The sequence below is a fragment of the Carettochelys insculpta genome, chromosome 2 (genome assembly GCF_033958435.1).
Source record: "Carettochelys insculpta isolate YL-2023 chromosome 2, ASM3395843v1, whole genome shotgun sequence".
NCBI classification, from domain to species: Eukaryota; Metazoa; Chordata; order Testudines; family Carettochelyidae; genus Carettochelys; species Carettochelys insculpta.
The window spans coordinates 260,172,779-260,196,491 of record NC_134138.1 but is presented as its reverse complement, the minus strand read 5'-3'; the positions used below and the strand labels follow the sequence as shown (position 1 = coordinate 260,196,491).

The window sequence follows — 23,713 nt, the reverse complement described above, 5'->3', positions numbered from 1 at the left end:
TCAAAGGTGGGAGTGGAATCATGGGGGAAAAAAAGCCAGTGACAGAAATATTATCAAGTAGTTCTTGTAGGGATCCGTTCTAGGTCTGATTCTGATCAATATATTCATCAATGATACATATAATTGAATATAAAGTTTGCAGATAATATCAAGCTGGGAAGAGCCGCAAGTGCTTTGGAGAATGGGAAGAGCCGGATAAACTGAAGGACTAGTCTGAACTAAAAAGGATGAAATTCAGAAAAGACAACTGCAAAGTACTTCACTTTGGAAGGCACAATCAACTGAACACATACAATAAGGGAAATGACTCCATAGGAAAGAGAATTACTGAAAGGGATCTAAGAGTCAGAGTGGATCACAAGCTAAATATCAGTCAACAGTACAACACTGTTGCAAAAAAAAAAAAAAAAAAAATGTAAATATTAATGTGGGATGTATTAGTGAGTGTGTTGTAAGCATGATGCAAGTAGTAATACTTCCACTCTACACAGAGAAGAAAGTAATCCAGTGTACCCCGGTGCGACGCCCCTCTGAGAGCCAGCTAGGGCGCTCCACTGCAGGAAGAGGGGCAGTGCATCCCCAGCCAGGCTCCTGGGGCTCTCCTGAAGGATCCCATGTTTGGCTGACTGTGCGTGCACTCCACACTGAGCAGGGACTGCCTGACCCCCAACACACACCTGGGGTGCCCTTTAGGGAGGTCAGTGGAACTGAAGCCTCCTGTCCCAGGTTACTGATGCTGCTTGTTGCTTCTGTCCCTGTCAGGGAGTGACGGGAAAGCTACAGTGTCCCTGCATTCCTCTCCCACAGGGCAGGTGCAGGGAGGGGGCAGAGGAGTGAGTGACCCATGCTGTGAGCATTCTTCTCACTCCCTGACAGTGACAGAAGGGAAGAGAAAGCAACAAGCAGTGCTGGTAGGAATGGGGGGCATCACCCCACCACCCTTCCTATAGGGCAACTTTGCCTGCATGCAGTCCCTTCACGCACCCCAACCTCTGCCCTGAGCACCCTCGTTTCCCAATACCTGCCCCCCTTCACATACCCAGCCCCCCGCTCTGAACCCCTCTTCACACTCCCAACCCTGATTTTTGCACCCCTGAATACATATCCCTACTGTCTGCACTAAGTCCCTCCTTCTTCACCTCCAACCCTGACTCCTGGGTTCCCCCAACACCAGCCTCCTGCTCTGATTCTTGCACTCCTGCACACACACACACCAACCCCTGCCCTGAGACCCCTGAACTCCAGCCCACACTTAAATTTCTTACAGGTACTGTCTTTCACACAGACCCTAAACCCCTACCTTGAGTGATGCTCCAGGGGACAATAAAAGAGTACCTGTAAGAAATTTAAATTACTTCCACCCCGACTCTAATCCATGCTGGTTACTCAAGTGGAGTACTGAGTCCAGTTTAGGGCATCATATTTCAGAAAAGATGTGGATAAAATCCATACAAGACCAAAGATGATGATTAAAGATCTATAAAACATGACCTGTGATGAAAGATTAAAAACACTGGATTTGTTTAGCCTGGAAAAGAGAAGGCTGAAAGGGGACAGGATATCCTTTTTCAAGAACATAAAAAGTTGTTACATGGGGGAAAAGAGAAAAATGATTTGCCTTAACCTCTGAAGATAGCACAACAAGCAGTGGGCTTAAATTGCAGCAAGGGAGGTTTAGGTTGGATAGTAGCAAAAACTTCCTGTCAGGATGGTTACCACTGGAATAAATAGCATAGGGAGGTTGTGGAATCTCACCACTAGAGATTTTTAAGAACAGGTTAGACAACCACTTAACAGGGATGGCCTAGATACCACTCTTAGTCCCCGTTATGAGTAGAGGGACCTGGCCTAGATGACCTCTTAAGGTTCCTTCCAGTCCTATGATTCTATGCCAGTCCTGTTTCCTACATCAAGAGCACCATATTTATAACTTTAGAACCTAGTTGATAGGCGTTCACCTCCTCAACAAACACTGCAGTTACACCTTCCCCCAAAGTGACAATTGGCTTTTGCAAATGAGCCTTCTGCTAAGGCCCAAGGGAGTGCAAAATGAAGTACAATCTGAAGGAGACTCTGATTCATAGCAGACTCTGATTCACAGTTAATCTGGCACCCTGCAGGAGAACTAACAGGTATGTCAATTGCAATTGCTGGATCTCAAGCCTTTACAAACGTACTACTCAGGCATCATGTCACACGCAAGGTGATCACCACCTTTTGTGAAGGGATTTTAATTGGAATTTGCATCTAATTTAAAATATTACGTCGCAGGATTTGCCTCATGATCACCGATTGGCCAAGTAAATGTGAGCGAACATTAAAAAAGCTGCACCATCCCAGACATAATAGGTTTGCTTATTGTACATCTTTTTGGGTACACACAATATGAATTGGTTTCAGTTCAATAAAAATCAAAAGAATGTCTATTTTCTTTGCTGTTTGTGTGGTAGAGAAACATCCTGGATAGACAAAAGTGCCTGAAGAAAGGGTAGATTTCGAAAATGAGATTGCACCAACAATCTGATTTTGAATATAGAAATCAAATTTTAAAATGTCTTAAAAAATCTGACTAATAGGAAAAGTGTTATGTAATTGTTATTGTTCGAGGACTTTTGAATCCAGTTTCACTATGCATATAACTGTAGGCATTTTAACTTTTATTAGGTGAATAGTCAAACCTTCTAGATAATGACAAGGTAAGTCCTGGCAATTCTTGTGATGCATACAGTGTCCTCATGCTTCAGTCTCTTTCCATCAGAAAATCAGAAGATATCACTCATTCTTACTATTCTTATTAATACACTAGCCAAAGAACAGAGAAATGATTCACATCTAGACTTTTCACTTACAGGTTTCCTAAGGAAAAAAATAGACAGTGCTCCAATTAAAGGCATGTCACCAATCAATGGTTCAAGGATAACTCTCATAGTTCCATGAATCTGAAATAGGGAAAAAAAAGGAAAAGGTAAATTACTTTTGTCAATCTAGGTACTATATGTAGATTAAGCAGAACCAGTTGCAAACACACACACAACTACTTTTTCAAAAGTCTTTCATTATAGTGAATTTATGTATACATTGGGCCCAACCAAATTCATGATCCATTATGGTCAATTTCACCGGCAGGGGATTTGAAAATAAGTAAATTTCATGTTTTCTTCTGTTGGAACCTGAAATTTCATGGTATTGTAACCATTGGGTCTTTACCCAAAAGGGACTGGGGGTGGGGTTGGAGGGTGTTTCAAACTTGTTATAGGAAGTTCATGGAATTGCCATCCTCACTTCTGTGCTACCTTTAGAGCTGGACTCTGAAGGCAGCAACTACAGAGCTTCCTGCAACTGCAACAGGTTCCAAGAGGTAGAAGTGGGTCTGATCTCCCTGTGCTGCTGGAAACACCCCAACTAAGGGCCCCTCACTGCTAGTCCTGACCAGCTTGTAGAATCACAGAATCATAGGGCTGGAAGGGACTTCAGGAGGTCATTTAGTCCAGACCGCTGCTTCAAGCAAGACAACCCCAATTAAGTCATCTCAGCCAGGACTTTGTCAAGCCAGAACTTTAAAACCTCTAGGGATGGAGAATCTACCACCTCTCTAAGCAATGCATTCCAGTGCTTCACCAACCTCCTGGTGAAGTATTTTTTCTTAATATCCAACCTACTCCTCTCCTTCTGTAACTTCAGACCATTGCTCCTTGTTCTGCCATCTGTCACTACTGAGAATAGTTTCTCTCCATCCTCTTCAGAGCCTCACTTCAGGAAGTTGATGGCTGCTATTAAATCACTCTTCAGTCTTCTGTTCTGTAAATTAAATAAGCCCATATCCCTCAGCCTCTCCTCACAGGTCATGTGCTCCAGCCCCTTAATCATTTTTGTTACCCTCTGCTGAACCTACGGGTGGCCCAAAACTGGACACAAAATTCCAGATGTGGCCTCACCTCTCTAGATCTGCTCGCAGTGCTCATCCTAATGTGCCCTAATATGCCATTAGCCTTCTTGGCTACAAGGGCACACTGTTTACTCATAACCAGCCTTTCATCCCCCCATAAGCCCTAAGTCCCTTTCCACTGTACTGCTGATTAGCCAGTCGGCCCCAAGCCTGTAACAATGCTTAGGATTCTTCTGTCCCAAGTGCAGGACTCGACACTGCTCCTTGTTGAGATTTCTTTTGGTCCAGTCCTCCGATTTATCCAGGTCACTCAGAGGGACAATACTTGCTCTTTCTCTGCACAGATGCCGAAAGCACTCCACCCCTTACCCTACATGCAGCTGCAGGAACCTCATGCTCTTGTCCAGTCCCAGACATCATCCTGCAGCCAGAGGAGGCACCTGGAAGTGTATCTGTCTGATCTCTTTCCACCCCTGGCAGCTCAGAGGATCTGGACAAGCCCTGTCCTTTGCCTTCCAAGTCAGTGGTAGGAAACCCCCTTTGATGAGGTGGTCCCAGCAGCACAGGGACAATATGGAGAGCCAAAGCTTTTCTGTTGCTGGAATGCCCCAGAACGGCATTCTGGCACCATTTTTCAAAAGCCAGCAGCCAAGGTGCATCTGACCCTTTAAGAGCCAATCGCAGCTCTGGACACAGCTGCCTCAACTGACTCCTCCTCCCCTCGCCTCCCCCCCCTCCCTTCACCCTCACCCCCCCACCCCCTGAGATGTTGGTACCCATGTGGAGGAGCAGAGGCAGGGCATGGCACCAGAGCTGGGGAGGTAAAGTGGGGGGCAGGGGCTACAGGGGTCGCTCAGAGACTGCATTGGTGGGGTAAGCATGGAGGGCCAAGGCTCTGGGGGAGGCGGCTTGGGGTCGTTGAGGTCCCCTGGGGATGGCTAAGCCACTAGGAGGCTGCTTGGGCCCTGCACAGGGCTGTTAAGCCACCAAGGAGGTGGCTCGGGCCCAGCGTAGGAGGGCTAAGCCATCAAAGGGTGGTTTGAGGCCCCCTGGAGGGTGATTAAGCTGCCAGGGAGCAGCTTGGGCCCCCTAGGAGATGGTTGGGAGTCCCCTGGAGGGCAGTCTGGAGACCCCTGATGGGGCAGCTTGGGCCCTGCACGGGGCTGTTAAGCCACTGGGGGAGCAGCTCAGGCCCCACAAGGGGAGGTCTGTTTAGGCCCTGCACAGGACTGTTAAGCCATGGGTGGGGTGGCTTGGACCCAGCATGTGAGGGGGCAGCTCAGCCCAGCATGGGGAGAGGCTAAGACACCGGGTGCAGTTGAGCCCACCAGGGGGTGTTAAGCTGCCAGAGGGCAGCTTAGGGCCCCCAGGAGAGGGTTAGAGACCAATCTGGGGGGTGGTTTGGAGACCCCTGGGGAGGCAGCTTGGGCCCTACAGTGGAGGCAGCTTGGGCCCTGCACGGGTCTGTTAAGGCACCGGGGCGGGGGGGAATAAGGATCAGCATGGGTGAGGGCTGCTCAGGCCCAGCATGTGGGGGAGCTAAACAGGCGGGCGGCGGGGAGATTGGGCCTCTGGGGGGGTGGTTAAGACGCCAGGGGACAGTTTGGACCCCAATGGGAGATGGTTAGGGGCCAGTTTGGAGACCTCTAAAGATATAATCCAACTCCACAGGTCTCCTCCGGCTGCAGGAACCGTAGGCTGTGGTCCCAGACAGTGTCCTGCAGTAGGGAGAGGTACCCTGAGATGGAGCTGGTCCGGTCCCCTGGTCCCACTGCCAGAACAGTTTGCAGGGGAGGGACAAGTTCTATCCCTCCGCTGCCCAGTCAGAGCTAGGAAGTCCCCTTTTGTTGCTCCTAGGAAAAAGGAGACCCCTGATTTCAAGGGGAATGGCTTCTTTCACAGTCTGTGACACTTTTTTCACAGCCATGAAATACCAATACACCACCCAACTCTAACTAAAACCTTTATCAAAGGTGAGTTACGTGGTACACACGTCTTCGTGCAAGTCCTCTGTAAATGGAAGCAACCACTCTAAAATGCGTTAAGCCACACTAGCATACTTCTGATTTATATGCAATGGATGCTAAACATCCATAGATCCTACTTTATTACAAATAATTAATAAATGTGGAAAATGAATTTATACATATTCCACAAAGTGCTGCAACATATATATGTGGATAGCAGAAATACAAGAAAATGAGAATCCTCATAACTTTATGAACTAATTCATTCTTTAAAACATTTATTTCTGCTACCCACTGTTCTCAGCAGAACAGACAATATATGTAACATATACTTCCATATTTGAGAGAATAAATTAACTAGTAATGTGATTTAAATTACATGTAACAAAGGCCAATGCTATGTAATTCAGAATAAATAACAAAAGCAATAGAATAATTATATTTTGTGTGTCAACTGGTAAATCGTGTCTTGAGAAATATGAGGTCATCTGTAAAACTGTAGTTATGATGAAAGAAGAGAAAAACTGAACTTCACCTGTATACTTTTTACACCAGCTCTGCAGAAGTATCTCTTGATCTCCAAATCAATTTCACAATTGCCTACAAAACTAAGGAAAAAACAGAAAAAAATACAATACTCTATAAATGTTTTACATTTCTGGACTCTAAAATTGCATACATATTTAATTGCTAATTCCAACATGCTTTTCTCAATCACACTGAACATTTCATATGAAGGAGGTGCACTCTCATTTTTAAAATTGGGTATAAAACAAAAAAAGGCAGCAAGTCATAGTTTTGAGAAATAATGGAAGTATTTATTACTAACACACACACTTCCTTTTAGGGGCATGTATTAATAATAGGTTTTCTCAGTCACTGTACGGTGTCATGAGAAAACACTCCGATCTGGAGAAGTATCCTTGATTATTAGAAGCAGAGCTAGAAAGGCCATCTCTTTTTATCTTTGTCGAACACTTCCAATTATATGAACCTGTTTTCAGTTACTTCTCATGTTGCCAACTATTTAGACTCAAGTAGTCCACGTGGGCTGTGAGACTAGGAATGAATTGTTCTGGAAAATTTCAGCCAGACATATTCAGCCATTTTCATAAACAAGACGAAGGGGGGAAAAATGTTAAAAAAAATTTGGTGACTTTTTATTTAAAAAGCTCTAGCACAAGAAGCATGCTGATAAATTAGAGGGGTCAGGAAAGAACAACAAAAATGACTTCAGGATTAAAAATGTGTTTTGTGTATTGACAGACTCCAGGTATTCAATCTATGTAGCTTAACAAACAGAAGGTTAATAACAAGTTCTTCAAACTAGAGGAGAAATATGCAACATGATTCAGTGGCTGGAAGCTGAAGCTAAACAAATTCAGCCTGGGAATAAGATGAAATTTGCAATGGTGAGAGTAATTAACCACTGGGGCAGCTTACCAAGTATCACAGTGGATTCTCCATCACTGGGAATTTTAAATCCAGCTTGGATTTTTTTTCTAAAAGATATATTCTGTGAATCATTTTGGGGGAAGTTCTGAAGCTTGTGCTATACAGGAGATCAGGCTAGACGATCACAACGATCTCTGTGACCTTAAAATTTATGACTCCTCATGATTTGCAACAAGTACATGAATGTTATGAGGGCATATCTCTAGATCCCCCACCCACATGAAAATTCATCTTAATCTGGCAAAGATGTATGCTTTTGTTTAAAAAACAATCAGTTCATACATGCCCAGTGTATGGGGACATCACTGATTTTAGCAGGTAAGATCCATGAAGATTCCATCCCCACTAAGTTTACTTCATCCCAGACCTGAGCAGGACTTTCTCTGAAATTACAGCTGTTGTAGGCCTTGAGAAATTGTCCCTTCTTTCCCCTCAATGACTTCTACTAGGCCCAGGCATCATGGAGACAAAGCTAACAATTTCAAATGCAGAGAGGTCAAGAGCTCTACCTTTGGGGAGAGAAGGAAAGAAGGATGGGAGATTGGGATAAGAAGCAGTTGGCGGGATGGGAGAACTGAGCCTACAGCTGTCAGCAAAGGAAGGAGGCTAAACACTGGCAGCCAAGGACACAGACAGGAGCCAAGACAGGAAAAGGAAAGTACAGGTAGGAGGGACTGGATTCAGTGGAAGACTGTAAGAGGATGGGCAAAAAGAATGGATCAGTGATGCAGGGGGGACACTGAAATCGGACACCAAGCTCAGGAAGACAAGGATGTGGGTGGGGGAGAAAAACAGACTGGATGAAGACTTACGGGAGAGGAAGGACTGGCAGGGCAAGGAGACTGGGAGTAGGAACTGAAAATGGCTTGGCAAGGAAATTGGAATAACACTGGGACTGGTTAAATGAGGAGAAATGGACAAACAAGGAGCTGCGGATAAGGAAGTGACCGACTGGATCAGGGACAGGTTGAAGGGGGAGATGCGAAAAAGAGGTTGTGCCCATTACATCACACTCCCCTCCGCTGCCAGGAATCTTGGATTCTGTTCCTAAGTGTCATCTTTCCCCTTTTGCGAGCATGTAACTGAATTCCACTGGCAAAGTATCCAATTCCTGTCTAGTGGTGGTCCACACAGACAATGACAACTTACTTTTGTTATCAATGCCTCCAGTAAGTCAAGTGGCAATGGCTATGGGGAGGATCTAAAAGTTGCCAGTATTACTGATGAGCCATTTATATATCAATATGCTGTCACAAGATAGGTTTGTTTTCAGTTTGCTTTTTTAAAAGTCTAGGAAGTCATATACACAGAAAAATACAGTAAATGAATATTAAGCTTGAAAGTCAAATAACCAAAAATTAGGAAATGCTAGAATTAAGGTTGCTTGTGCACCTGAATTTGGCCACTTCATGCATATGCATTATAACAGAGTCCTTAATTACATGACCACTTAATATTTTTACACAGATTCACTGCATCATTAAGTGCAAATAACAGACTGTGCTCACATAATATCCAGTGGTTCAATATTTTTTCTTCTCACTGTTCAATGAAAATCTTATTTGCTACACATTATTAAACCCATTTTAAAAATAGAATAATTAATTTCTTCTTGAGCTTTTCAATGGCTCTCCTCATTAACATATCAGAGTGTTTCACGCATTAACTGAATTTATTTATTAATGAGTATAAATGAGTATATTTTCACTACACCCCATTGAATATTACAATCCTCATTATGCAGATGGGAAGCTGAGGCACAGAGACAGAAAAAATGTTCTCTTTAACCTCTGAGAATAGGACAAGAAACAATGGGCTTAAATCGCAGAAAGGGAGATTTAGGTTGAACATTAGGGAAAACTTCTTAATTATCAGGGTGGTTAAGCACTAGAATAAATAGCCTAGATATGTTGTGAAATTTCCATCACTGGAGAATTTTAATAGTAACAGAGAGGAAGCCGTGCTAGTCTATACACTATCAAAACAAAAAGCAGTCAAGTGGCACTTTAAAGACTAGCAAAATGGTTCATTAGGTGAGCTTTCGTGGGACAGACCCACTTCTTCAGACTATAGCCAGACCAGAACAGACTCAATATTTAAGGCACAGAGAACCAAAAACAGTAAGCAAGGAGGACAAATCAGAAAAAGATAATCAAGGTGAGCAAATCAGAGAGTGGAGGGGTGGGGGGGAAGTCAAGAATTAGACTGAGCCAAGTATGCAGACAAGCCCCTCAGAAAGTTCCCATCACGATTTAAACCATGTGTTAATGTGCCGAATTTGAATATAAAAGCCAGCTCAGCTGTTTCTCTTTCCAAAAAGGTGCGATAATTCCTTTTCAGTAACACACATACCTTTAGGTCATTGACAGAATGCCCCATTCCATTAAAATGTTGACTAACTGGTTTGTGGATTTGGAGTGTTTTGATGTCTGTTTTGTGCCCATTGACCCTTTGTCTAAGGGAGTTAGAAGTCTGTCCAACATACAGAGCATCTGGGCATTGTTGGCACATGATGGCATATATGATGTTAGTAGAGGAGCATGAGAAAGTGCCCGTGATTCTGTGAGTAACCTGGTTAGGTCCAGTGATGGTATTTCCAGAGAAGATATGTGGACAAAGCTGGCAGCGGCCTTTGTTGCAGGGAAAGGTTCCAGGACTGGTATTCCTGGGGTATAGACTGTGACTGTTAGTGAGGATCCTATTACCACTCCTCTACTTAAGATACACTGATGACATCTTTATGATTTGGACCCATGGTACAGAGGCTCTAGAGGAATTCCACAGAGACTTTAACAATCTATACCCCACCATCAACTTATGCCTCAATTACAACATGCAAGAGATACATTTCCTGGACACTACAGTACTAATCAAAGATGGCCTGATCAGTACCACACTGTACCGAAAACCTACTGATCGCTATACTTATCTACACCCTTCTAGTGTCCATCCTGCACACGTGACTAGATCCATTTGTTTACAGTCAAGCTCTTAGATACAATCGCATTTGCTCTGATCCAACTGACAGAGACCAAAAACTACAAGAACTTTACCAAATATTCATAAGCCTGAATCACCCACCAGGAGAAGTAAAAAAACAAATCGACAGGGCCAGACGAATACCCAGAGACCAGCTACTCCAAGATCGACCGAAAAAAGCCAAGAACAGAACACCACTGGTCATCACCTACAGCCCCCAACTCAGACCACTGCAATGAATTATTAAAGACCTACAGCCTATCCTTAATCAGGATGCCACACTCCAGAAGGCCCTGGGTGACGTGCCTGTTCTCTCCTACAGACAACCTCCCAACCTCATCAGGATCCTCACTAACAGTCACAGTCTATACCCCAGGAATACCAGTCCTGGAACCTTTCCCTGCAACAAAGCCCACTGCCAGCTTTGTCCACATATCTTCTCTGGAAATACCATCACTGGACCTAACCAGGTTACTCACAGAATCACGGGCACTTTCTCATGCTCCTCAACTAACATCATATATGCCATCATGTGCCAACAATGCCCAGATGCTCTGTATATTGGACAGACTTCTAACTCCCTTAGACAAAGGGTCAATGGGCACAAAACAGACATCAAAACACTCCAAATCCACAAACCAGTTAGTCAACATTTTAATGGAATGGGGCATTCTGTCAATGACCTAAAGGTATGTGTGTTACTGAAAAGGAATTATCGCACCTTTTTGGAAAGAGAAACAGCTGAGCTGGCTTTTATATTCAAATTCGGCACATTAACACATGGTTTAAATCGTGATGGGAACTTTCTGAGGGGCTTGTCTGCATACTTGGCTCAGTCTAATTCTTGACTTCCCCCCCACCCCTCCACTCTCTGATTTGCTCACCTTGATTATCTTTTTCTGATTTGTCCTCCTTGCTTACTGTTTTTGGTTCTCTGTACCTTAAATATTGAGTCTGTTCTGGTCTGGCTGTGGTCTGAAGAAGTGGGTCTGTCCCACGAAAGCTCACCTAATAAGCCATTTTGCTAGTCTTTAAAGTGCCACTTGACTGCTTTTTGTTTTGATGGAGAATTTTAAGAGCAGGTTAGAGAATCACCTTTCAGGGATGATCTTAGTCCTGTTTAGTCCTGCCGTGAATGCACAGGACTGGACTCCTAGAGATTCCTTCCAGTTCTATGATACTACAATTAAACATTGTATAATAATGCTTATGCTGAAAGATCCCAAACATTATATTGCATGGGCAATATAATGTTTCAGTGCGTGACTTTGTAATCTTAATGTTTTAACCATGTTTTGTGTGTAATATATTAGTTTCTATGTCTGTTATAGAGCTTATCAAACCAAACTGATCACTAGAAACAAAACAAAACAAAACAAAAAAAAACCCAAAAAACAAAAAACTCAGCCATAAGTTTATATCATGGAATATATTAGAGAAAACTTTGCCCTTTAACACATTGCCTATGTATATGCGACAAAGTTAGATTGCCACATCAGCCTCCTATTTGGAATCTCATTTAGCAAACACAGTTTATCCAGTTGGGATCAAAATGGTCCTGAAAAATTTTAGACTACAGGTTGACCCTCTCTAATCTGGCACCCTTGGGACCTGACCAGTGCTGGATGAGAGAATTTGCCGTATGACAGGAGGTCAATATTGTCTAGCAGAATTACCAACACTTCTGCTTCTCACTGGGATCTCAGAAGACACGTAGGGGTAAACAACAGCTAAATAAGAGCACGGAACACTGAGAGCCAAGACTGGTGGCTGGAAACAAACTTTATGGGACTGTGGGAAACTTGACCACACCCATGATAAATGGTCACCTGGTTTCCTGAAATCATGCCAGATTATGGATGTTGCCACATGAGAGAGGTTCAACTTGTATTTTAATTTGCAGATCACCACATTGACAGAGAGAGTATGTCACATTCTAGTGGGGAACACTTTAATTCACAGCCTTTTGATTTCATACAAATTCATCCATTCAGTATGTTAAAAAAGAAGTGACTAGGAGTTACTGATAATATGAAAGAGGGGAATTAATGGACCATAAAGTGTACAGATACTTTATCTGGTACACCATAACAGTCACTAATTAGTGAGTCACTAAACGAGTAACAGAAGGATTACTGACCTAATGGATGAATATCTCATTTAGATTTTTTTGTATTCTTTTAGTACTTATATGGCTTTCAAAGATTATGTGCATTTCACATAAATTAAAAAGACAATGCTCTCTCTCATCTTTCTTCTTTGCCATGAAGAAGCAGATTAAGTTAAAGATTAAGATTATGATCTGTGTTTACTTGAAAAATTCCAGTTTTTTTTTCTCCCACAAAAGGGCTTGTCTACTTGGGGATATTAGCAGAAACAAGACTGTGCATTCACAGCACACTAGCTACTCTGAACTATCTTTCTATATAGGAACACTATGGCTCTATGGCTGACCAAAAGGTCTATCTATCCCAGTATCCAGTCTTTGGACAGCAGCCAGTTCCAGGTGCTTCAAAGGAAATGAACAGAACAGGCAATGCCCATGTCATCCATCCCCTATCATCCACTCCCAGCTTCTAGCAATGAGAGGCCAAGGCAGGTCCCTAAACTTTCTCTCTCCTATCCCCCATTATCTTGCCCGTAGCCTCCTTCCACCCCACTCCCTCGGAACCAGGGCCAGGAGTGGGGCTGCAACTCCAGAAGGGGGGATATTGACAGAGATATGGGAGCTAAGGCTGGGGCCACAGCTGAGGGCAGAGCTGGGAGTAGAGCCCCAGGCATTGGTTCAGCAGACAGAGAATTGGAATGACTTGAAATTTTAAACAAATGAAAGGGTTTTTTGAACTGCATATTCATAAAGCAAACTCACAAACTGCTTTAAAACATGATTACACACACAATTACATCAACAGATATTATGTTTGCTGAAAGAACTGAGACTCACCTAACAAGTTCAGTTAATAAAACCTCAGCAATATGAATGCAGAGCCAAATAAACCAGCCATAAAATCTGAAATATTTTGAAATGGATATGCATGCTCTTATAGGATAATAAATAAATCAGATTACCTGATCTGAAGATCCAAAATGATCTGTCTTTTATCTACATTTTCAGTGTACACTTTTACCCCATTTATTCGAAGTGGCTGAAGAAAAAAAAACCAATAGTGTGTCCGTTTAAAAAAGTTAAACCTTCTTCCAAAATCTGTCATATTTTGAACCTTTTCCTTAACAAATTGATATAGTATTGTTTAACATAAAGTTGCAGCAGGAATTCCTTACATAGTGACTATCTGTATTATTTCATCAATGTATTACTAAAAAATTCAATTTAAAACATAGTTTTAAGACAGTGAATTAAGAGTGAGAATTTATGGGCCATGTACCCAGTGTAGTCAAAGTGCTGTCATGCCATATCTCAACAAACCTAACCTGATCACTCCTGGAAACAGCATCCAGGACTTAGGTTTCAAACTTTACCTACATATTTTATGCTAAACTTTGTTCCCCCTAAAAATCTCTTTCCTGCTTAACAGGGAACTTCACAAACTGCTCCCCAAAACATCATCCCATCACTTTTATCAGGCTTCTAAAAACAGCATCATTTTAATGGAAGGTGATGAGAATCATAACAGTATATAACCGTGCAAATCATTTATGTCAACCAGTTTAGGGAAACTGTGACTTAGGACCCTTCCGTCCCTTTCTCCCCAGTCAGAAGGTCTGTAAAGTTAGATCTGAGAACATTTAAGAAACCAGACTCTGATGAAGCTAATCATACAGTTTGTTTAATGTTCTGTTTTGAGAAGAACAGTTTTTATGGGTTTGATCTGGCTTGTTCGTCTAAGTGAGGGTGAATCCTTTGAGTTCTTTCTTACACCTCACAGCAAACCGTATCACTAGAACTAGTTCACTAACTAATGTTTACATTTTACATTTTTCCACAATAAATATCAAAAGTATATAGTGAAAAGACTCATGGAATCTTATTTATGGTATTTTAAACTTAACTGTTTAGTGGAAAGGTAGGCTTCCAAGACATTAAAGTTTGGAGTAATCTGAACTGATATCTTACAATATCTTGACAGTATATTAAAAAAGAATATGCTGGAATTAATTATGTAAAAATACATGCTCTGTATGTTCCATTCTGAAGGTCTCCTACAACTCCTAAATGATACATATTCTTATGAGAGAAGACAGACTTATTTTGCTACAGCCTCTCTAGGCACATATCAGAATGATAATTTCAGGATACTCCGCTTCCCGCCATCAAGGTCAAGCAGGGTGCAGGAGGCTGGGAGAGGCTGGTGGGGCAGAGCAAGCTACTGAGCCGCTTCAGCTCCCAAAGCTGCGGTGAGAGCACGGGATTTGGGGGAGGGGGAGGGCTGACTACTGCTGCTGCCTCGAACCTAGGCATCCTACAGTCTGAATAGATTGTGGATCGCGCCCTTCATAACTCCATTTAAGATCGACATTTGCAGTGTTGACTGTGACTGTGTAGACCCACATGAGAGTGACAGTCCTTGCTGCATCTGTTGTGGGTGTCTGGCAGGTCCTTGCTGTTCTTTCTACGGGCTCGCTTCTCCTCTGCCAGCTGTCTGATCTTCATCTTGCCCTTCTGAAGGCCCTTGTGTAGTTCCTGCTTCCAGCTGCTGCGGTCGTCTGCCAGCTCTTCCCAACTATCTGCGTTGATGTCTACCTCCTTGAGGTCCCTCTTACAGACGTCTTTGTAGCGCAATTGGGGGCATCTGGGAGGTCTTTTGCCAGAGGCTAGCTCACCGCACAGGATGTCTTCTGGGATCTTTCCATCATTCATCCTGTGGACATGGCCAAGCCAGCGGAGCTGCCGCTACCTGAGGAGGGTATGCATGGTTGGAATTCCAGCTTGCTTGAGGACGGCGTTGTTGGGCACTCTGTCCTTCCATGATATCCCAAGAATGTGCCTGAGGCAGCGCAAGTGGAAGACATTCAGCCTCTTTTCCTGATGTGCACACTAGGTCCAAGACTCACTGCCGTAGAGGAGGGTGCTGAGGATGCAGGCTCTGTAGACTTGCATTTTGGTGCGAGTGTACAGCTTGTTGTTCCACACTCTCTTGCTAAGTCTGAACAGAGTTATGGCTGCTTTTCCAATCCTCCTGTTTAGCTCAGTCTCCAGCGACAGGGTGTCCATGATGGTGGACCCGAGATAAGTAAACTCGTGGACGACCTCTAGCGTGTAATTGTCAATGCTGACTGATGGAGGTTCAGCAACGTCCTGACCAAGTATGTTTGTCTTCTCTAGGCTGATGGTAAGCCCGAAGTCCTTGCATGTTTTGGAGAACTGATCCAGCAGTTTTTGAAGCTGGCCTTCTACGTGTGTCACTACAGAAGCGTCGTCTGCAAACAGCATGTCTCTGATGAGCACTTCCTGCACCTTAGACTTAGCCTTCAGCCTTGCAAGATTAAACAGTTTCCTGTCAGATCTTGTGTGCAAAAAGATGCCCTCTGTTGAGGATCCAAAGGTATGCTTCAGGAGGAGTGGGAAGAAGATCCCAAACAATGTCAGAGCAAGGACGCATCCTTCTTTGACGCCACTCCTGATGCTGAAGGCATATGAGGATGTGCCGTCATATTGGATGGTTCCTCTCGTGTCTTCGAGGAAAGCCTGGATCATCTCGAGTAGCTGTGGTGGACAACCTATCTTGTGGAGCAATTTAAACGGTCCATCTCTACTGACCGAGTCGAAAGCCTTGGTCAGGTAGATGAAGGCGACAGAGTGGCTTCCTCTGCTCCCTGCATTTCTCCTGCAGCTGCCTCAGGGAGAAGATCATGTCAATGGTAGCTCTCTCGGCTTGGAATCCACACTGGGATTCAGGATACACCCTCTCAGTGAGCTTCTGGAGTCTGCCGAGGATGACACTAGTGAACAATTTACCAGTGATACTTAGGAGGGAGATTCCACAGTAATTGTTGCAGTCACTTCTGTCTTCTTTGTTCTTAGACAAGGTTACAATGCTGGTGTCCCGCATATCCTGTGGAACCTCACGCTCTCTCCAGCACAGGCACAGCAGCTCATGTAGGGGTTCCAGAAGTGTGTCCAAGGCACACTTGATTACCTCTGGTGGTATACTATCCTGGCCTGGGGCCTTTCTTACTGCACTGCTGTCAATAGCTTTCTTCAATTTGACCACAGTTGGTTCCTGGTCCAGCTCATCCATGACTGACAGGAGCTTGACGGCATTGAGGGCTGTATCAACCACAATGTTCTCGCACGAGTACAGGTCGGAGTAGTGCTCAACCCATCGCTCTATCTGTTTGGGTTTGTCAGTGATGACTTCACCAGATTTGGATTTCAGAGGTGCCGTCTTGTTCTGGATGGGTCCCATTGCCTTCTTTATGCCCCCGTACATTCCCGAGATTACCAGAGTTAGCACTGGTCTGGATACTGCTGCATAGCTTAAGCCAGTAGTTGTTGGCACAGCACTTGGCTGTCTGCTGTACTATTTTTCCAGCTACTCTGAGTGCTTGCTAGGTATTCTGACTCGGTGAGCATTTATATTCCAGAAGTGCAGCACGCTTCTTTTCAATGACTGAAATCATCTCATCAGAGTTAGCTTCGAACCAGTCATTTGTGTTTCCAGCTCTTCTTCCAAACACTGACAAGGCCATATTGTAGATTGTGTCCCTCAGATGCTGCCATCTGGATGTCACATCAGCACCCCCAGGGCTGCTGTGCAGATTCTCCTCAAGGGTCTCTCTGAACATTTCAGCTTTTCCTGAGTTTGCCGTCTTTCTGGCATCAATGCGGGGCCTTCCAGTTGGTTTAGAATGGTGCAGCTTCTTGGGTCTCAGCTTGAGCTTGGAGCAGACTAGCAAATGATCTGTATCACAGTCAGCACTATGGTAGCTGCACGTCAGGAGGACGTTTTTGAGGTTGTCATGTCTGATGATGACCAAGTCTAATTGGTGCCACTGTTTCGAGCGTGGGTGTCTCCATGACACTCTGTGCTGTGGCTTGGTTCGGAAAAATGTGTTTGTGATGCACAGATTGGGGTACATGCAAAGTTCGAGGATACGTTGTCCATTGTCATTCATTTTTCCCACACCGAAGTGACCTAGGCAAGAGGGCCATGAGTCACGATCGGCTTCAACTCTTGCATTGAAGTCACCCAAAAGGTACAATTGTTCAAGAGCAGGTATTTGCACTATGGCGGCACTCAGCTCATCATAGAACTTGTCTTTTGCTTCTGGTGTGGCGTTCAGGGTTGGAGCGTAAGCACTGATCAGGTGGACAGGACCGGTGCAGGTTTGAAGTTTGACCTGAAGGAGTCTTTCTGATCCGCCCGTGACTAGTTCCACCATTTGCAGAAGGGTGTTTCTGATGGCAATGCTGACACCGTGCTACCTGGGTTCCTCTTGGGCTTTGCCCTGCCAGAAAAAGGTGTAGTCCTTTTCCTTTAGGGATCCCGAAGCTGCGAGTTGCATCTCCTGCAAAGTGGCGATGTCAACTTGGAGCCTCTTCAGTTCCTCATTGATGACAGCGGTCTTTCGGGTGTCGCCGATGTCCTGAAGATCTCCGGTCAACATGGTCCGTACATTCCAACAAGCAAGCTTGAAACTTTGATGATCTCCTTTTCTTAATAATTTTCTTGTTGGTTTGTCTGGTGCTCATTTCAGTCACTTGTCAAGTTTGGGAACCTTAAGCCTCATACACCCAGTGAGGCAAGTGAACTGTGGCAAGACAGTACCCTACTGGCTGGGGGCTGCCCAGCTTAAGGCGGGTGGTGACTGTCCAAAGAGATGCGATGATCTCTCCCACCGTCGGAAGCAACTCCTGGTGCTCGTTTTCTACGCCAATCGAGCAAGAGCTTATAACTGGTATCTGTTGCCTCCCATGTTGGTTCAAAACTGTAAAGCGATGCTGGAGTACCTCTCCAGGCGCAAGCCTAGGCAATTCTTATGGAGACCCTGGGCTGCCCAGACACCAGCCCCACCCCCCCATAGCTTTACTGATGTAGTCCAAAGGAAAGAATAACCTCTACATTTGGTACCAGCTCAGCTGCAGGAGTTGCTGGGACAGTGCCAGAAGTTGACAAAGAACCGTCTTAGGACTCCCCTTCGGATTTTCTGTCAGAGTTTACTCCCTTAGCCTTACTCCTTCCCAGGAGAACCCACAAGGTAGTGGGGCGTCTTCCTCCGCCTTCACAGGAGTTGTCGATTTGCAGCACCACACCTCCTGGTCCGCCGTTGAGACTGTGCATTAAAAGGGAGAAGGAACAAGTCTCTCCATAAGGTCGGTATGTGAAACAGACCAGACCCCCCTCACTGTGTTTCGCCTGGGAGCTCACGCAGTTGCCCAGGGGATGGCGTCGCTATAATGCACAACAGCTGCTAGGAGCCAACAGTGAGAATTGAGTGGTGGGTAAGGACCAGTGCTTCCGTCTGCCTGAAAAGGCGCAGCTGCTGGAGAGTCAAAGGTACTACCTCTACCCCAGACCCGCCATATCCCCCTGCCCCTGGCTCGTGTTGCTCAGGGGAGGCAGCAGGGCAGGGGTAGGGCAGGTTCTGTGGGGTTTGGGGGTTGCTCTCAGCCCCATGCCTGAGGCATTGGGGGAGGGTTGCCCAGCCTCCAGCACTCTGAGGGATAGCCCTGACTGGAGGTCATTCTACCCTTTGTTGTAATTCTAAGCAGCCTCAAAGCAGCTCTTAAATTCATTTGGCTGGACCAATCCAAGGGGATAGTCCACACCTGATGACTGCTAGAGGGTCACATGCTCTGGCCATGCCTTCTCTGCAAACCAGAGATTAACCCTTGCCAGGGGAATTCCCCCAGCCGACCAACTGAGGAAGCTGTTCAGCCCAGTTGTGTCACTGACATAGTGCATGGGTGGCTAGAGCAGGGCACAGGATCTTATCTTTTTAATTATCAGTGTTGAAGTTTTAAGGAATGGATATACAAACAAAACAGAACTATCAAAGAAATGACAGAATTATTTTGCAAAACTCCTGACAGACCAGCAGACAGAGGGATTTTGGCTTCTGCAACTTTTAGACTTAAAGTTGGAGTATGAATTACGATCCTCTCCTTAAAATGTAATGAGTATATATAAGTGAGACTCTGTTCTTTCTAAATTATACTGGAAGTATGCTATGAATATTTCCTCTCAATTGTTACTTCTCTATGGCTACATCTACACTAGCACACTACATCGAAGTTGCCTATTTTGATGTAACAACATCAAAATAGGCTACTTTGACGTGTATCGTCTACACGCCCTCCAGGGCTGGTGCCGTTGACGTTCAACGTCAAAGTAGTGACGGAGAACGTCGAAAGGAGCCGCCCTGGAAGGAAATGTGGAGCGTCCACACACACAAGTGCTCCCCCTCAAAATAAGGGGCCAGCAAAGCCCCAAGCCGCTCCTTTAAAGGACCCCTCCCAGACACACTCGGCCTGCACAGCACGAGATCCACACAGCCGACAACCGGTTGCAGACCCTGTGAATGCAGCATGTACCCCCAGCTGTAGCAGCAGCCAGAAGCCCTGGCCTAAGGGTTGCTGCGCGCGGTGACCATAGAGCCCCGCAGGGGCTGAACAGAGCGTCTCTCAACCCCCTCAGCTGATGGCCACCATGGAGGACCCCACTATTTCAAAGTAGCAGGACACGGATCATCTACACATGCCCTACTTCAACGTTCAACATCGAAGTAGGGCACTATTCCCATCTTCAGATGGGAATAGTGATTTCGATGTCTAGCTGCCTCACGTCGATTTCAATGTCGAAATAGCACATGGCACGTGTAGGCGCAATGCGTGCTATTTCGATATTGTGCCGGCTACTTCAAAGTAGCCGGCTAGTGTTGACGCACCCTACCTGAGCTTCTCCTATGACTTCACATTGGATATTGAGACCAAATTCATTCACCATACTCAATCAAATCTGGTCTCCCACCATAAAATCTGGTCTTTTGTGTGCTTGTACAATATACTATCTTGGTCTCTCTATAACGAGTAGGACGTCTTCATGTCACTCTCCTATTTCTGAGTCCATTAATGGCTGATCAGCCCAATTCTGGAGGGCAGCTTTTGATGCTCTTTTCTTCATCTTCACCTCTCCTTGTCTGCACTGTAGCAGGGCCTCTCAAACTGTGCCACCTCCTCATGGATTACTGCTCTCCACTGGAAACAGTTTTGGGCAAGGTTCTCACAAGCATTGACACCTATGGTGCACTTTTTCCATGTGTGCCTTCAGCATATCCTTATATTGCTCCTGCTGCCCCCCGCCCCCTGCAATGCTCCTCTGTCCTTCCTCCAACTAGGAAAACAGAATCTGTTTTGTGAGGGGCTGATCAGACATCTGGACCACATGACCAGTCCAACGAAGTTGCTGATGAATGATAATGTCTTCAATGCTGGTCATATTTTACACTTCCAGGACACTAGTGTTCGTGCACATATCCTCCCAAGAGATGTTTAGGATTCTCCTGAGGCAGCATGGATGATACTGTTCAGTAGTAGCATCCTTCAGTCTACGTAGACTATGGATCGCGCCCTTCATAGTTCTGTTTGGCATCCTCATTTGCAGCGTCAGCTGTGACTGTGAAGACCCACACGAGAGTGACAGTCCTTGCTGCATCTGTTGCATATGTAATGTGTGTCTGGCAGGTCCTTGCTGTGCTTTCTGTGGGCTCGCTTCTCCTTTGATAGCTGTCTGATCCTCAACTCACCCTTCTGAAGGCCCTTGTATAGTTCCTGCCTCCATCTGCTGCGATCGTCTGCCAGCTCCTCCCAGCTGTCTGGCTTGATGTCTACTTCCCTGAGGTCTCTCTTGCAAACATCTTTGTAGCGCAGCTGGGAGCATCCGGGAGGTCTTTTGCCAGAGGCTAGCTCACCATACAGGATGTCTTTTGGGATCCTTCCATCATTCATCCTGTGGACGTGGCCAAGCCAGCGGAGCCAACGCTGCCTGAGGAAGGTGTGCATGGTTGGGATTCCAGCTTGCTCAAGGACGGTAGTGTTGGATACTCTGTCCTTCCACAATATTCCAAGGATGCGCCTGAGGCAGTGCAAGTGGAAGACGTTCAGCCTCTTTTCCTGGCAGGCGTACAGGGTCCAAGTCTTGCTGCCGTAAAGGAGGGTGCTGAGGATCCAGGCTCTGTAGACTTGCATTTTGGTGTGAGTGTACAGCTTGTTGTTATTCCACACTCTCTCGCTGAGTCTGAACAGAGTTGTGGCTGCTTTACCGATCCTCCTATTTAGCTCAGTCTCCAAGGACAGAGTGTTAGTGATGGTAGACCCGACGTAAACGAACTCATGGACGACCTCTAACATATAGTTGTCAATCCTGGTTGACGGAGAAACAGCAACGTCCTGAGCAAGTACATTTGTCTTCTTTAGGCTGATGGAGAGCCCAAAGCCCTTGCATGCTTTGGAGAACCAATCCAGCAGCTTCTGAAGCTGGTCTTCTGTGTGTGACACAACAGCAGCGTCATCTGCAAACAGCATATCTCTGACGAGGACTTCCCACACCTTAGATTTAGCTTTCAGCCTTGCAAGATTAAACAGTTTCCCGTCAGATCTTGTGTGCAAAAAGATGCCTTCTGTTGAAGAGCCAAAGGCGTGTTTAAGGAGGAGTGCGAAGAAGATCCCGAACAGTGTCAGAGCATCTTTGTTTGATGCCGCTCCTGATGCTGAAAGCATCCGATAATGTGCCATCATATTGTACGGTTCCTCTCATGGCTTCGTGGAAAGACTGGATCATCTTGAGTAACCGTGGCGGACATCCTATCTTGTGGAGCAGTTTGAACAGTCCATCCCTGCTGACCAAGTCGAAGGCCTTGGTTAGGTCGATGAAGGCAATATAGAGTGGCTTCCTCTGCTCCCTGCATTTCTCCTGCAGCTGCCTCAGAGAGAAGACCATGTTGACGGTAGATCTCTCTGCGCGGAATCCGCACTGTGATTCAGGACACACACTCTCAGCAATCTTCTGGAGTCTGCCGAGGATGACGCGAGCAAACAGTTTACCAGTGATGCTTAGGAGGGAGATTCCACGGTAATTGTTGCAGTCGCTTCTGTCTCCTTTGTTCTTATACGAGGTTATGATGTTAGCGTTGGGCATGTCCTGTGGAACCTCTCCCTCTCTCCAGCACAGGCACAGTAGCTCATGTACGGGTTCCAGGAGAGTGTCCGTGGCACACTTGATTACCTCTGGTGGTATACCATTGTGGAAGTATAACATTGTATAAGTATAACGTTGCATAAGGGGACATGCTGGATACATTGTATATGAGAGGGCATGCCAAAACATGTTACAAAGTATCTGAGGGAGCACGCATAGGGACAGTTAGCTTTTGAATGGAGAAGCAATTAAGATGGAGCCAGCACGTCTAAGAAGCAGGCATCAGAATGGAAGGTGTAAAGGGCAATTAGTTAAGTTAACTGGAAGCTGTTAAAGGAGATTGTTAAGGGTGGCAGGTAATTGAAGATACGTGACTGGTCTCAGGGATCTCGAAGGGTGGTGACTAAAATCTTTTTCTTCTTTTGTCTGTAACTTCTCTGTAACTTGTTCTCCAAAAAACTGTATAAATTAAGAGACACAAGCCCCACTCGGGGGGCTCACTTCTAAATGTATTAGCAGAGCGGCTTTGCTAATAAAACAGAGTGGTTTGATAAATTGTGAGTCTGAGTCAAACTTTGACACCATCCTGGCCTGGGGCCTTTCCTACTGCAAAGTTGTCGATGGCTTTCTTCAGTTCATCCACAGTTGGTTCCTGGTCCAGTTCGTCCATTACTGGTAAGAGTTCGAAGGCATCGAGGGCTGAGTCGACCACAATGTTCTCGCGTGAGTACAGCTCAGAGTAGTGCTCGACCCAGCGCTCCATCTCTTTGGCTTTGTCAGTGATGACTTCACCAGATTTGGATTTCAGAGGTGCCATCTTGTTCTGGGTGGGTCCTAATGCCTTCTTGATGCTCTCGTACATTCCCCTGAGGTTACCAAAGTCAGCACTGGTCTGGATGCTGCTGCATAGCTCAAGCCAGTAGTTGTTGGCACAGTGCCTGGCCGTCTGCTGTACTGTTTTTCTGGCTGCTCTGAGCGCTTGCAGGGTATTCTGGCTTGGCAAATGTTTGTACTCCAGGAGCGCAGGGCACTTTTTTTCGATGGCTGGAATCATCTCATCGGAGTTAGCTTCGAACCATTCATTTGTGTTTCTAGCTCTTCTTCCAAACACCGACGAGGCTGTATTGTACATTGTATCCCTCAGATGCTGCCACCTGGGTGTCACAACGGCACCCCGAGGGCTGCTGCGCAGATTCTCTTCCAGGGTCTCTCTGAACTTTTCAGCTCTCTCTGAGTTAGCCGTCTTTCTGGCATCGATGCGCGGCCTTCCAGTTGGTATGATACTGTTCAAGTGCCTTCAGATGATGCTTGTATGTTGTTCAGGTTTC

General features: G+C 45.4%; 1 protein-coding gene across 2 annotated transcripts in view; it reads right to left on the bottom strand.

The window, feature by feature from the left end:
* ESYT2 (extended synaptotagmin 2) overlaps nt 1-23,713 on the bottom strand; it is a 158,510-nt gene that overhangs the window by 94,740 nt on the left and 40,057 nt on the right. For both annotated transcript variants that reach the window (XM_074985052.1, XM_074985053.1), the window contains exons 4-6: nt 13,357-13,433; nt 6,389-6,461; nt 2,850-2,939 (exon numbers count right to left, since the gene is read on the bottom strand). In XM_074985052.1, the coding sequence (XP_074841153.1) occupies nt 2,850-2,939; nt 6,389-6,461; nt 13,357-13,433 (240 nt within the window). The remainder of the gene's footprint in view (nt 1-2,849; nt 2,940-6,388; nt 6,462-13,356; nt 13,434-23,713) is intronic.